The sequence below is a fragment of the Macaca thibetana genome, chromosome 3, assembly GCF_024542745.1.
Source record: "Macaca thibetana thibetana isolate TM-01 chromosome 3, ASM2454274v1, whole genome shotgun sequence".
Classification (NCBI taxonomy): Eukaryota; Metazoa; Chordata; class Mammalia; order Primates; family Cercopithecidae; genus Macaca; species Macaca thibetana.
The window spans coordinates 53,180,776-53,193,776 of NC_065580.1; the positions used below are offsets into that span (position 1 = coordinate 53,180,776).

General features: G+C 43.6%; 1 protein-coding gene across 1 annotated transcript in view; it reads right to left on the minus strand.

The window, feature by feature from the left end:
• Window positions 1-2,442, minus strand: part of CDHR3 (cadherin related family member 3) — a 62,728-nt gene extending 60,286 nt beyond the window's left edge. The window contains 1 exon segment of the mRNA XM_050784812.1: window positions 2,400-2,442. Coding sequence (XP_050640769.1) covers window positions 2,400-2,442 — 43 coding nt within the window.
• Window positions 2,443-13,001: the final 10,559 nt, after the last annotated feature.

Below are 13,001 nucleotides of genomic sequence, written 5' to 3' on the forward strand. Positions count from 1 at the left end.
ATCTAGAGGTCATCTGAGAATTGAGTGTGCATGACTGGAGAACACCAAAATCATGGTAAATCTCTCCACATCCATTAACAATCTCAAGGACAATTTTTGGTTATTATTGGACTCTGCAGGCATCATGCAGAGGCTCAGGGACAGCATGTGAATTTGCCTTGGGCTGCCTTACAGGCAGGGAATTTTGCAATTTAAGAGAAAGCACATTTCTTCCAGGAAAGCCTTGGTACCATTCTAAGGTGCATGACACTGCAAGACTTTGCCAGTGCAGATAAAAGGAACAAGCTGTGTTCTCACATGCTTCCGTAATGATAGTTACTGTTGTGGGTTGAACAGTGTCCCTAAAAGATTCATGTCCACCCAGAACTGAAGAATGACCTTATTTGTCTTTGTTTTTGTTTTTTTGAGACAGTCTCACTCTGCCACCCAGGCTGGCAGATCTCGACTCAGTGCAACCTTGCCTCCTGGGTTCAAGTGATTCTTGTGCCTCGCCTCCCAAGCAGCTGTGATTACAGGTGTGCTCCACCATGCCTGGCTAATTTGTGTATTTTTTTAAAATTTATTTATTTATTATTATTATTATACTTTAAGTTCTAGGGTACATGTGCATAACGTGCAGGTTTGTTACATATGTATACTTGTGCCATGTTGGTGTGCTGCACCCATCAACTCATCAGCACCCCTCAACTCGTCATTTACATCAGGTATAACTCCCAATGCAATCCCTCCCCCCTCCCCCCTCCCCATGATAGGCCCCGGTGTGTGATGTTCCCCTTCCCGAGTCCAAGTGATGTCATTGTTCAGTTCCCACCTATGAGTGAGAACATGCGGTGTTTGGTTTTCTGTTCTTGTGATAGTTTGCTAAGAATGATGGTTTCCAGCTGCATCCATGTCCCTACAAAGGACACAAACTCATCCTTTTTTATGGCTGCATAGTATTCCATGGTGTATATGTGCCACATTTTCTTAATCCATTCTGTCACTGATGGACATTTGGGTTGATTCCAAGTCTTTGCTATTGTGAATAGTGCCACAATAAACATACGTGTGTATGTGTCTTTATAGCAGCATGATTTATAATCCTTTGGGTATATACCCAGTAATGGGATGGCTGGGTCATATGGTACATCTAGTTCTAGATCCTTGAGGAATCGCCATACTGTTTTCCATAATGGTTGAACTAGTTTACAATCCCACCAACAGTGTAAAAGCGTTCCTATTTCTCCACATCCTCTCCAGCACCGGTTGTTTCCTGACTTTTTAATGATTGCCATTCTAACTGGTGTGAGATGGTATCTCATTGTGGTTTTGATTTGCATTTCTCTGATGGCCAGTGATGATGAGCATTTTTCATGTGTCTGTTGGCTGTATGAATGTCTTCTTTTGAGAAATGTCTGTTCATAAAAGAGCCCGCATTGCCAAGACAATCCTAAGTCAAAAGAACAAAGCTGGAGGCATCACGCTACCTGACTTTAAACTATACTACAAGGCTACAGTAACCAAAACAGCATGGTACTGGTACCAAAACAGAGATATAGACCAATGGAACAGAGCAGAGTCCTCAGAAATAATACCACACATCTACAGCCATCTGATCTTTGACAAACCTGAGAGAAACAAGAAATGGGGAAAGGATTCCCTATTGAATAAATTGTGCTGGGAAAATTGGCTAGCCATAAGTAGAAAGCTGAAACTGGATCCTTTCCTTACTCCTTATAATTTGTGTATTTTTGAGAGAGATGGGGTTTCACCATGTTGGCCAGGCTGGTCTTGAACTCTTGGCCTCAAGTGATCCACCCGCCTCAGCTTCCAAAACTGCTGGGATTACAGGTGTGAGCCACCATGCCCAGCCAAGAATGATCTTATTTGGAAATAGAGTCTTTGTGGGTGTAATTGGTTGAGAGGCAGTCATACTGGATGAGGGTGGGTCCTAAATCCAGTGGCCAGTGTCCTCATAAGAAAACAGGACATGCACAGAAGGGAAAAGGCCATGATATAATGGAGGTAGAGACTGGAGTGATGCAGCTGCAAGCCCGGGAATGGAAAGGAAACGCAGAAGCTAGGAGGTAGGCATGGAGCAGATATTCCCTCAGAGCCCCCAGCAGGAACCACCCCTGCCAACACCTTGATTGGAGACTTTTGGTCTCCTGAGCTGTGAGAGAATAAATTTCCGTTGTTTTCAAGGCACCCAATTTGTGGTAGTTTGTTACAGCAGCCCTAGGAAATGAATACAATGATCATTTATCCAATGTTACAAGTAAGTGCAAAATGTAAAATCCTGTATTTCATTTACTCCTCAAACACTCCTCTCAGACAGGTATTAATGTCATCATTTTACAGATGGGGAAACTGAGCTGAAATTCACACAGCAAATGATAAATAACAGAGCCAAGATTTACACAGGTCCCCCTTCCCAGCCAGCTTCCCAATCTTGGCTGCCATCAGACCCTGAGAAGAAAACCCTGAACAAGTAGGAGGCACAGGGTGGGTAGGGACAGTAGAAGATTCTGTTCTGCTGAAAGGTATAAATGTTCTAGGAACAAACAAACCAGGATGTTTTATTTCCGTTGGTGTGTGGTGGGGTGAATGCAGAGGAGTAAATGGAAAAGGAAAAAATTGAAATATAAGCACATTCACTGATACAAGCTTTTATAAATCTAAAGTCATCTTATTTAGTTTAGAGACTAAAATGCATAATGCATAAGTTATTGTCACTCGCAGAATTATCAAGTTTTATGGACAAGGACTGTGCAAGGACTCAGAAATATCAAAACAGCTGAAGTTTAGGGTGATGCGAATATGAATAGATTTTTAAAAATCTTTTACAATTGGCTTTAATATTATAGCATTCTTATGATAAAAACCAGGAAGGAAAGAGTATAATTGAAGTATTTGAGACAAAACTCCCAAAAATAGTTTTTCAAAATGAGCAAAATAATCTATTGCTTTGATGGGTTGGGTATTTGGGGCATAATTCCCTCCCATTCTCTTTTCTCACGAGTGAAAGTCACCAGGGCACCTCTCTGAGCTGTTCATGAGAGTGTTCCCTCACTGTTCAGCAAGACAAGCACAGCAGTACAGGAAATGGAAGGTTGGCAGTCTGTCTCATGGGATGCCCACCTTCTCACCCATATTCTTCCCTTGCCCCTTCCAACCCTCCCCAGTGACTCATGCCCCTCCAGGCAACAAGCAAAGTTAGAACTTGCTGTGTTTTTCTCAATAATAGCCTAGGGTAAGGTAGTGCCTAGCCCAAATGAATAGACCACTTCATTTACCAAGCACCTACTCAGCTAGCATCATGCTAGGAGATCCTTGACTGCCTGATCCCCTTAATCCCAGCACAATCCTCCAACACAGGTATTGCTGTCACCATTGCGCACATCTGAGATTATACGCTCAGGAAGCGGTCATGGAGGGCCCTGGTTCATGGCATCTGGATCTTGTAGCTGACAGACTACACATACCTACTACAGACAGTCGGTCACTCCATGCCTGTCACATGACCATGCACATAGGATGCATCGTAGTTATTCAGTGACCCTGGGACACTGCAACAACATGGCTGTGGGAGCTGGTAAAAAATTGACCTTCAACCTAGATGTTAGATCTGGATGATGTGATTTGTAAGAGGCTGTTTTTGGAACAACACGAAGAATTGAGCTGCAGTGTGAGCGTGGTGTGAGCTTGGGTAGGAGGGACTTGCTAAACTCCACTCAGGGCTCTCCACAGCCTCACCCCAAGTGGAGAGTTCACGGTGGCTCCCAACCTTAGTGCATCTCCTTTGGGGAGCTGGGCTGTAGAGAAGCTATACTCCCCAAATATTGCCTGGTGATAGTTCCTGGTTTGCTTTGCTAGAAGTATATCCACTGATTTTCTTGAATTGATCATAACTTTGATAATTCCTGGATCTGAGAGACTAATTCTATGAAAGATCCAGCATTCCAATCCTAGGCTTCTGAATCCAAGGACAGCTCCATGATGTCTCCTTAAATCGGAGAGTTTTTCATCTTCCTCCTTGAATGGTCATATTTTGAATGGTAGTGAGGGAGATACTTTTGAGAAGTTGATATAGCCAGTGACTCTCAAGCCATTTTTATTGGGAACTGCCTGTCCCATGTATGGCGAAAGCCAGACTGTCCTTGGATATGCCCTTTCTGCCGATATTCTTGCTAGAAACGGTCTTTTTTTCAGGGTAGCCTGTCTTCCCAGGGCAAGGCCATGTGTGCCAGGGTCATGCAGACGTCCTAGTGACGCTGATTTTTTTTTTTTTTTTTTCCTTTTAAACGGAGTCTCACTCTGTCGCCCAGGCTGGAGTGCAGTGACGCAATCTCGGCTCATGGCAACCTCTGCCTCCCGGGTTCATGTCATTCTCCTGCCTCAGCCTCCTGAGCAGCTGGGACTACAAGCACCTGCCACCACGCCTGGCTAATTTTTTGTATTTTTAGTAGAGACAGGGTTTCACCGTGTTAGCCGGGATGGTCTTGATCTCCTGACCTCGTGATCCTCCTGCCTCGGCCTCCCAAAGTGCTGGGGATACTGATTTTTTTTAAAAAGATAGCAAAGCTGGGTTCTCCTGACCTTAATTCAAAACCCAGTTTCTCCAGCTCTATTGCTATTTGTAAAAGAAGTAGTAGTAGTACTAATAGCAATAACAAGAATAATGAGTGACTAGGGTCCATACCCTAAAAATAGAGTAATTAATAAGATACAATATTCACAAAATGTTAAAGCCATCTGTTATACAGGTAAGCTTAAGCAGTGTATCCAAAGGCACCCATCTGGTCAATGGCAGAGGGAAGATTAGAGGCCAGGTGCCAGCTCTCCCTAAAACACTGCATACTTTCCTTCCATTGCTGGTCTTCCAGGCTTTCTTTGGTGGTCTGAGTGTTAGAGAGCAAGAAGCAGGCTCTAATGGAATTTGACTTACACATGCATCTTAATTAAGAATCGAACTAGAATTGCTTGAAGCATGTACTTTGGAAAAGAAAGAGCATGCGAAAGATTTATTGTCAGCCACGGGGCCCACTGAAACATCTTGCTTGTGGCTGAGATCTGGATGCATGATGTGCTCATTTGTCTCCCTTGAATCACTGCCTCTCCAGAAATGGACCAATGGGGCCTCCCTGGGAGCTTATTTTGGGATAACTAAGGCTTCCACAGTCTCAGAGAGGAGGAAGTTGGCCACCCTAGATCTCTGACACTGAAAGTGGAGATGTGGGTCAAGAATGTGGGGTGATGCCATCTTCTTGGGGTGTAGCTGCTCTAACAAAGAGCTCTGCTTTCAATACACAGAGCAGGACTCACTGAGACCATCACTCAATAGCTACCTCTTCATTCTCTCTAGTACCTAATCAAACGGCAGTGAACAAGATCAGTTCTGTGAAAAGAACAAGAGATTTGGAATCAGACCCCTGGCTTCAAGCCTTAGCTTTGCCACTACTTGACTGTGTGACCTTAGGCTGGTCCCTTGACTTCTCTGGGCTGTGGTGCTACATTAACAGTAGCCACTAAACAAGGTCCCATTGCTAAAGAAGACTCATGGGACCCAAATGACAATGCTTACAAATCTACAGTTTTATTACACAAAACGGATACAGCATAGCAACAACATGAAAGTAAGGATACGCACTACAGCTGAAGGCTGCCTTGGCAAGAGATCCACAGAGGCCAGGTGCAGGCTAGGCTCTTACTGTTGTCTTTTCTCTATGGGACGGAAGATCTCATTTTCTTGGATCACGAACCGCCAATGTATGCACAAATGTCTTGGAATTATGGAGTCTTTGCTGGGATTTTCTTTCTGTTTTGCTGTAGGTATATTCTTGTTATATAACTGGCCTCAACAGCAGAACCCACGGGAGGTCCTCATCCACACCAGGTGCAAATAATCCATCTCACTGTTGTCAATAAACAATTCTTACAAGCTGCTACAAACCATTCAGAAACTCCTAGAACCATGGTTACAAAGCAACACTATTAATCAGCATGCTTCATGCCTTGACCAGGGGTTAGTGTGATGCAAGAACTTCAGCAGAAAAGTTCAGGCTAATATCAGGCCTATGGAAACTTATTCTTATAGCACAGATACCACATAAGAAAATGCATATGCTCAGCCGGGCACGGTGGCTCACGCCTGTAATCCCAGCACTTTGGGAGTCTGAACCGGGCAGATCACCTGAGGTCAGGAGTTTGAGACTAGCCTGGCCAACATGGTGAAACCCTACCTTACTAAAAATACAAAAATTAGCAGTGTGTGGTGGCAGCTGCCTGTAATCCCCACTACTTGGGAGGCTGAGGCAGGAGAATCACTTGAACCGGGAGGTGGAGGTTGTAGTGAGCCCAGATTGCGCCACTGCACTCCAGCCTGGGCAACAGAGCAAGATTCCGTCTCAAGAAGAAAAAAAAAAAAGAGAGAGAGAGAAAGAAAGAGAAGAAAATGCATATGCTCAGTAAACTATAGAGCATTGTCAAATGTTATTTCAACATATGCAACTTTTTCCTATTTCTTTAACTTCCACAATATATACCCCTTCCTGAATGGGATGTTCACCCACCCCCTTTTTTGGGGGGAACAAGGGACAATCCAGGCCAAGCAAGATTAACAGAAAAGAGCCCTTTATAAGACATAGAAGAAAAGGTGATCCAATTAGTGATTCTGTATATTAGGTTGGTGTAAAAGTAATTGTGGTTTTTACCAAAACTGCGATTAATTTTGTACCAGCTAGGTCATAATTGGCAAGAAACAGATGTGTTTATCTTAGAACATCACTATGGGGTGGGCCTGAGAAAGGCTTGTTTCTTTCAAATCTCTTCCAACTACACAGAGGCAAAAGTGGATGGATTCCAGTGACTGACTGACAGCTTGGGCTGGGGGTGAGGTTGCCATGGGCAAGGAAGAGCTGAGAGAAGGGACTGTCTTTTGTTCTTCTGAGGTGACTGAACAGGAAAGTGACATGATGGAAAAAGTAGAAACCTCTTGCAACATTCTTTGGGTCCTATATATAGGGTTAATTGGCTGATAGAAAGACTTTCTAGAAATGGATTGCATCTTCCAGCCTTTTCATATATGAGAGCATTGAGAAGCATTTACACTTTAATTTCCAAGAATAAGAAACTCAGTCTCAGGCCTTTGATTTCCCAACACTGGCTAGCAGAGAACCCTGGCTAGCAGGTACAGACGATGAGCTGAAGAAAGCTGTGATCGCCTCTTGCCCAGAGCTTGTGGACAAACTCAGTTCGATGGGTTTGATACCTTTTCATGTCCATGCGAATCTTCTAGCTCCCAAGGATCCCTTCTTTCATTAAATACCCTGGCATTTTTCATTTCCAGGAGGGTAATACAAAAGCTGGTTCCTTGGATACTTCTTCAAAACATAGACAGCTTCCGCATGCAGTGGATTTTAAAATACCAAGGGTCCTTCTCTAGGTCCTTCATCTTCTGGGACTCACACGTGATCCTTTGGGACTGATGGAGCCAGAATACTGCTTTGTCTCAACTCTTCGCACTGGGGCAGTTGAGAGTTTTGTCTAGTTTGTATTCTTGTAGAGCCTCCCTTTGTAAGCTGTTGGTGGAATGGGCACTATAGCTTCACAAAGGGAAACTCATCTTCATAGGAGCTGGAAGAGACAGAAGCTAATTTAAATGTCAATATCAAGCAGGAAAAAGATCTAAAGCTCTACATTTGGGGTGTATCAGTAAATGTGGGGAAAAAACCATACCAGACTCAAAAAGTAGGAAAATAAAAACAGCAAACATGTATTGGATACCCTCTAGATATGTGGCACACAGGGACAATGAGCAATAAGATATATGAAATCTGTTATTGCAGGGCTGACATTCTAGTTGAAGAGGCAGAAATGGCCATATAACAGATGAATTACAGTATGATAGCTCATGCTACTTTTGGCTGAGCACTGAATCTGTATCAGGTGCTGGACTGAACTCTTGGCATGCAGTCCATGTGCAGGCAGGAGGAGCTCCAGGGTGCAACAGCAGGAGCACTCCCCAAGAGCTAGGTCAATCCAGGAAGGCTCCATGGCAGGGATGGGACGTCAGTTGGGCCTTGAAGGAAGCATAGGAGTTAGACCCCATGAAAGGAAAGAGGATACTTTATGTTACTCTATTTATTTATTTATTTATTTATTTATTTATTTATTTATTTATTTGAGATGGAGTCTTGCTCCGTTGCCCAGGCTGGGGTGCAATGATGCAATCTCAGCTCACTGTAACCTCTACCTCCCGGCTTCAAGCGATTCTCCTGCCTCGGCCTCCTGGGTAGCTAGGATTATAGGCACCCACCTTCATGCCCGGCTAATTTTTTACTGTGTGTTACTTTATCTGAGATTATTATAGTGATTCCTGCTTCCAACACCCTGAAGGGGTGCTGATGTGGCTGCCTCGCTAGAATCCTCTGTAGCCCAGGTGTTGGAGTGTGAGGGTAATGACCAGGTTCTCAGACTCACAAAAGAAGATGAGAGAGAAACAGTTTGCGTCACAGCAGCCCTTCCAAAAAATAAGATTTGACCTAAGGGATTCTATTGTGTGTTTTAAATAAGAAATCTCAAGTATTTCTTGCAAACCTTTGTGATCTATCCCTTTCACACTTCTGATAAAGTTCCAAATGATAGTGTTCAGTGTAAGAAATTGGATTCTTCCTAACCTCACTCTTTTCCCAGTGACAATAAAAGTCATCTCGACTCAAATGATTATGGCCCTAAAAGCCCATATTTCTGGGGGAAATCTGAAATGTTTACTTCAAGTGACAGTCTGAACTGCTTATGGCCCACTTCACATTCACAGGTTATCCTGCCCTCTGCTGAGTTGAAAAGCCCAAGATAGAAGCGGGCTCAATATTAGGAAACCCAGTTGTTTACTTATCTTATTAGGAGATCGAAGAGGAAAATTAAATGGTCATTTTCATAGATCTTGAAAAAGCGTTTGATTTAAAAATCCATTTTTATTTAGAAATAAGTACTCAAATATTCTTACATTTAGTTTTATTTATTATATTTTTATTTAGAAATAAACACTCTAATATTCTTATGTTAACAAGAATAAAAGCCACCTCCTTAACATATAAAACATTTCTCTCTCACACCAAAAGTTAACATCATGCTTAATGGGAAACAAGACAGGAATTTATAATCTTGTCATTATTTAATAATGATCAGAATGTCCAGGCCTGGCAGTTAGATAAGAAAAAAATAGGAGCTATAGAAATAGGAGAAGAAGAATATAAATGTTCATTTTTTCAAACATGGAAAATTCATGAGAATCACCTGAAAAACCATGCCAAATAGTAAGATCATCTGTTAATAGATTTCCCTACATCATACAATAATCAGCTGAAAGATGTAGGGAAGAAGAGATTCCATTTACAAATGTAAAAATGAAAAAGTAAAATAACTAGAAATAACCATAATCAGAATGTGCCAAATCTCTATGAAGGAAACCTCAAAATACTCCTAAGAAAAACAAATGAAGACTCAAACAAGTATCTAGAACCCTGTTCTTGGATTAGGAAAACTCAAGATCATAAATAATACTCACTAACACTTACTAAGCATTTACTATGTACTCAGACACTCTTCTAAGTATTTTACTACATAATTCATCAAAGATGTAAATTATCCCTAAATTAATTTGCAAATTTAACATAATTAAATTCCATACATTATGCATATACTACCTATTCAGAAATAACATTTAATTTTAAAAGCTCAATTTCAATAATCCAAGCTGACATAAAAAAGATCATCTAAGATTCTTGATGCCCTTGAATGAGGAAGAGGGAGTAAAAGGATCACTAGATTGAGTCTTTGGCCCTTCTATCAGAAGGTGCTTTCTTTGTTCAAGAGGAAGACACCCCCTCAGTTGCTCACTTTCCTCACGGGATCGCTTGTTAACCTCAAGTTGCCCTACGAGGCTCCAGAGAAGGGCCAGAATCTCCATAAAGACTCACTTGACATACACACAAAGCTCTGCTACGAACACTATTTTCCCACCCTTAGATCTCAGGAGGACTACCAAATGCAGGCAGTTAACCCAAGAGCGTTACTACCAACATAGATTAGATGAGGCTCTTTAAGCATCTCTCTTCTCCAGGGCTCCTACCCGGTCCCCCAGGGCTCCCTGGAACTGCATCACCTCATTCATTATTGCAGCTAAGCCCTCAGTTGAACAAGCCTCCCAGGGGCAATTTCCTTTTTGGGGGACATTGTCATACAATGGTATTATGCAGACCAAGTAGGCAAGCAAGGTTCCAAAGCAAAATTGAGTTCCCACCTGACATGGCACCCAGGAGAGCCAGGAGAATGATTGCTTCTTGCATACTTGATGGTCATAACTGTGTGTGCTTCCAGCACATTATCCATAGCCTGAATCCCATCTGCACCCAAAGTTTATTCCAGACGCCACTCAGCTTCTCCTCCTGGTTTTGTTGCCATGTAAGAAATCAAACAGAGGCTTTGATGGTAGCCAAGAGGGACTCCAAACACCACAGGACTGTTTGTTCTTTGATTACCTGCTTCTGTGACTGCATGGTACCCAAGAGACCAACCAGCCAGTCCTGGTCAGCTCAGAGTTCACCTTAAAAGTCCACACTCACCAAGTGCCTCAACCAAGAGCTCCAAAAGAGAAGGCAAAAGAGAAAGCCGAGACACGGAGACTACAGTAAGAGCTGGACATGCTTAGTCTGCCCACAATGGTGTCAGTCGCCCTGCAGCCAGGCTTGTGATCATTCCCAGAAACAGGGCTGGGAAGTGGGAGTTATTCTGCTGTCCTGAATCAATGAGTAGAACTCAGACTTGGGAATTAACTGGCACTTGTTCTAAAGACAAGATCTGAGAGCTGGGAGCAGACCCCTCCTCGAGGCTGACCTGAGGTGGAAGACTCTGTCCTCTGATTCCACCCCTCACCACTGCCCCTCCAGCCCTCGAAGAAGCCTGTGAAGGAAGATTACTGGAGTTGGGAGGCTTCTGCCCACTGGGGAGTGATGCAGGTGTTGCCCTTCACGATGTCTTTCTGTTCCACACAGCCCTGTGCCAGGGCCCAAGATGTGGCATGTGAACAAATGCAGGCGGGCGTCTAGTCTCCACTGAGAAGGAGCAACAGCAGAGCAGACAGAGGATGGCCGAGGACTGACCTGTCCCCTTGACATGGTGCAGTGAGAGAAGTAGTGTGCACAGTGGAAGGCAGCTGGGCTTGGACCATCTCTCCCGTTCCTCTGCCAGCTAGGGGAGGAGAGCGCAGCAACCCAAGGCTGGGGGCAGGAATGCAGTGAAGAAGGTGGGGAGTTGAGTCAGAACCTCCCAGTCTGGACGAGACCCTACAGGCGCTCTGAAAACTACACACACGCCCCACAAGTGAACCAGCTTTTGGCACCTGCTACACGGAAGTCACCAACGAGGGATAGAGGGAGACAGTGTTGTGGAACCAAACTGGCGTCTGCTCACCCGGTGCAGTAAAACCAGATATCCACACCAAGGTTTTTGTGGCAATAGAAAGGAAGGCATTTATTTGCAAGAGTACCAAGCAAGAAAGGCTCAGAGAGTGAGGGGTTTGACCCAGGCCACGCCGCCTGCCAGTGTCCCCTGTGTCCCCTGCATCCCAAACCTAAGGTGGCAAGGCTGCCCTTCCCTTCCACCACATCCAAACATTTGACAAGCCCTTTCCAGCCTCCAAGTGCCTCCTGCCAGACCCCTTCCCTGACTTGCTGCTACTGCCCTGGCTTAAGGTCCTTGCCTCTGGCCTGGGCTCTGGCCCACAGCACATCCTACAGAAACTTAGGTTAATTTCGCCAAAGTACAATTTTTGTCATTTACTTTCCTGCTCAAAATAACGGTTCCCTTAAGAAAAGTTGACTTTTCCTGTATAAAGCATGAAGGAAAGGTAGTAAGATTAGGAAAGTTAGTCTATAGTTCTCTGTTTGAAGCACAAAGATGGTAACAAAAAAAAAACAAAAAAAAAACAAAATGGAGTTTTGCTGTGTGACCTTAGGCAATTTACCTAACCTTTCAGAATCTCAGTTCCACTCACTTATGTAAATCAGGGAAAATAATACCTGCTACACAGTATCATCTCAAGCAATACACAAGAGAAAGAAGTGAAAGAAACTGGCCCATGCTATGTGTTTTTAAAAATACTTTTTTTTGTTTTTTAGTGTTTTTTTGGTTTTGTTTTGTTTTTGGAGACAGAATCTCACTCTCACTCTGTCTCCCAGGCTGGAGTGTAGCAGTGTGATCATAGCTTATTACAGCCCCAATCTCCTGGGCTCAAGCAATCCTCCCACCTCAGCCTCTGGAGTAGCTGGGACCACAGGCATGCACCACCACACCAGGCTAATTTTTAAATTTGTTTTGTAGAGAGGAGGTCTCCCTATGTTGCCCAAACTGGTCTCAAACTTCCGGGCTCAAGCGATTCTCCCACCTTGGCCTCCCCAAGTGTTGACATTACAGGAATGTGCCGCACTACTTTTTCCTAATAGGACCCTGGCAAGGGCCGAAACATAGCAGATACTCAATATGCATTGGCCAAATAAAAAGAGAAATAAACAACAGTTGCCAAGCTACTAATTCTCACCTCTCAGTTTTTCCTGACATGTGAGTTACTGTAAATAATCCATTTCATTATGCATAATTAAAGCTGAAGCGATGGCTCAGATTAAGTTATGGAAAACGTCAGAATAATTAAACTTTTGCATTAAAGAAACTCACATCTGTTTAATTTTCAGCCTGACTGCACAGCATTTTTCATGCTGCCCTGTTTTTACCAGGATAGCATGCCTCCCCTTACTTCCCTTCCCTGGTTCTAGGGAGCAAAAGGGTCATCTTTTGGAATTGGTTGTGGGTGTTTTCTCCTGTAATTACACCTTCTGTTTCCAGCCCCGAGGTTGTTTCTGCCATTGCCATGGGCTGCTGCCCATGTGTCAATTCCCATCTCCCTCTGAAATCACCTAGTCCTAGCACCAGAGACCCAACTGGGCCTGAATCGCACCAAGGCTGAA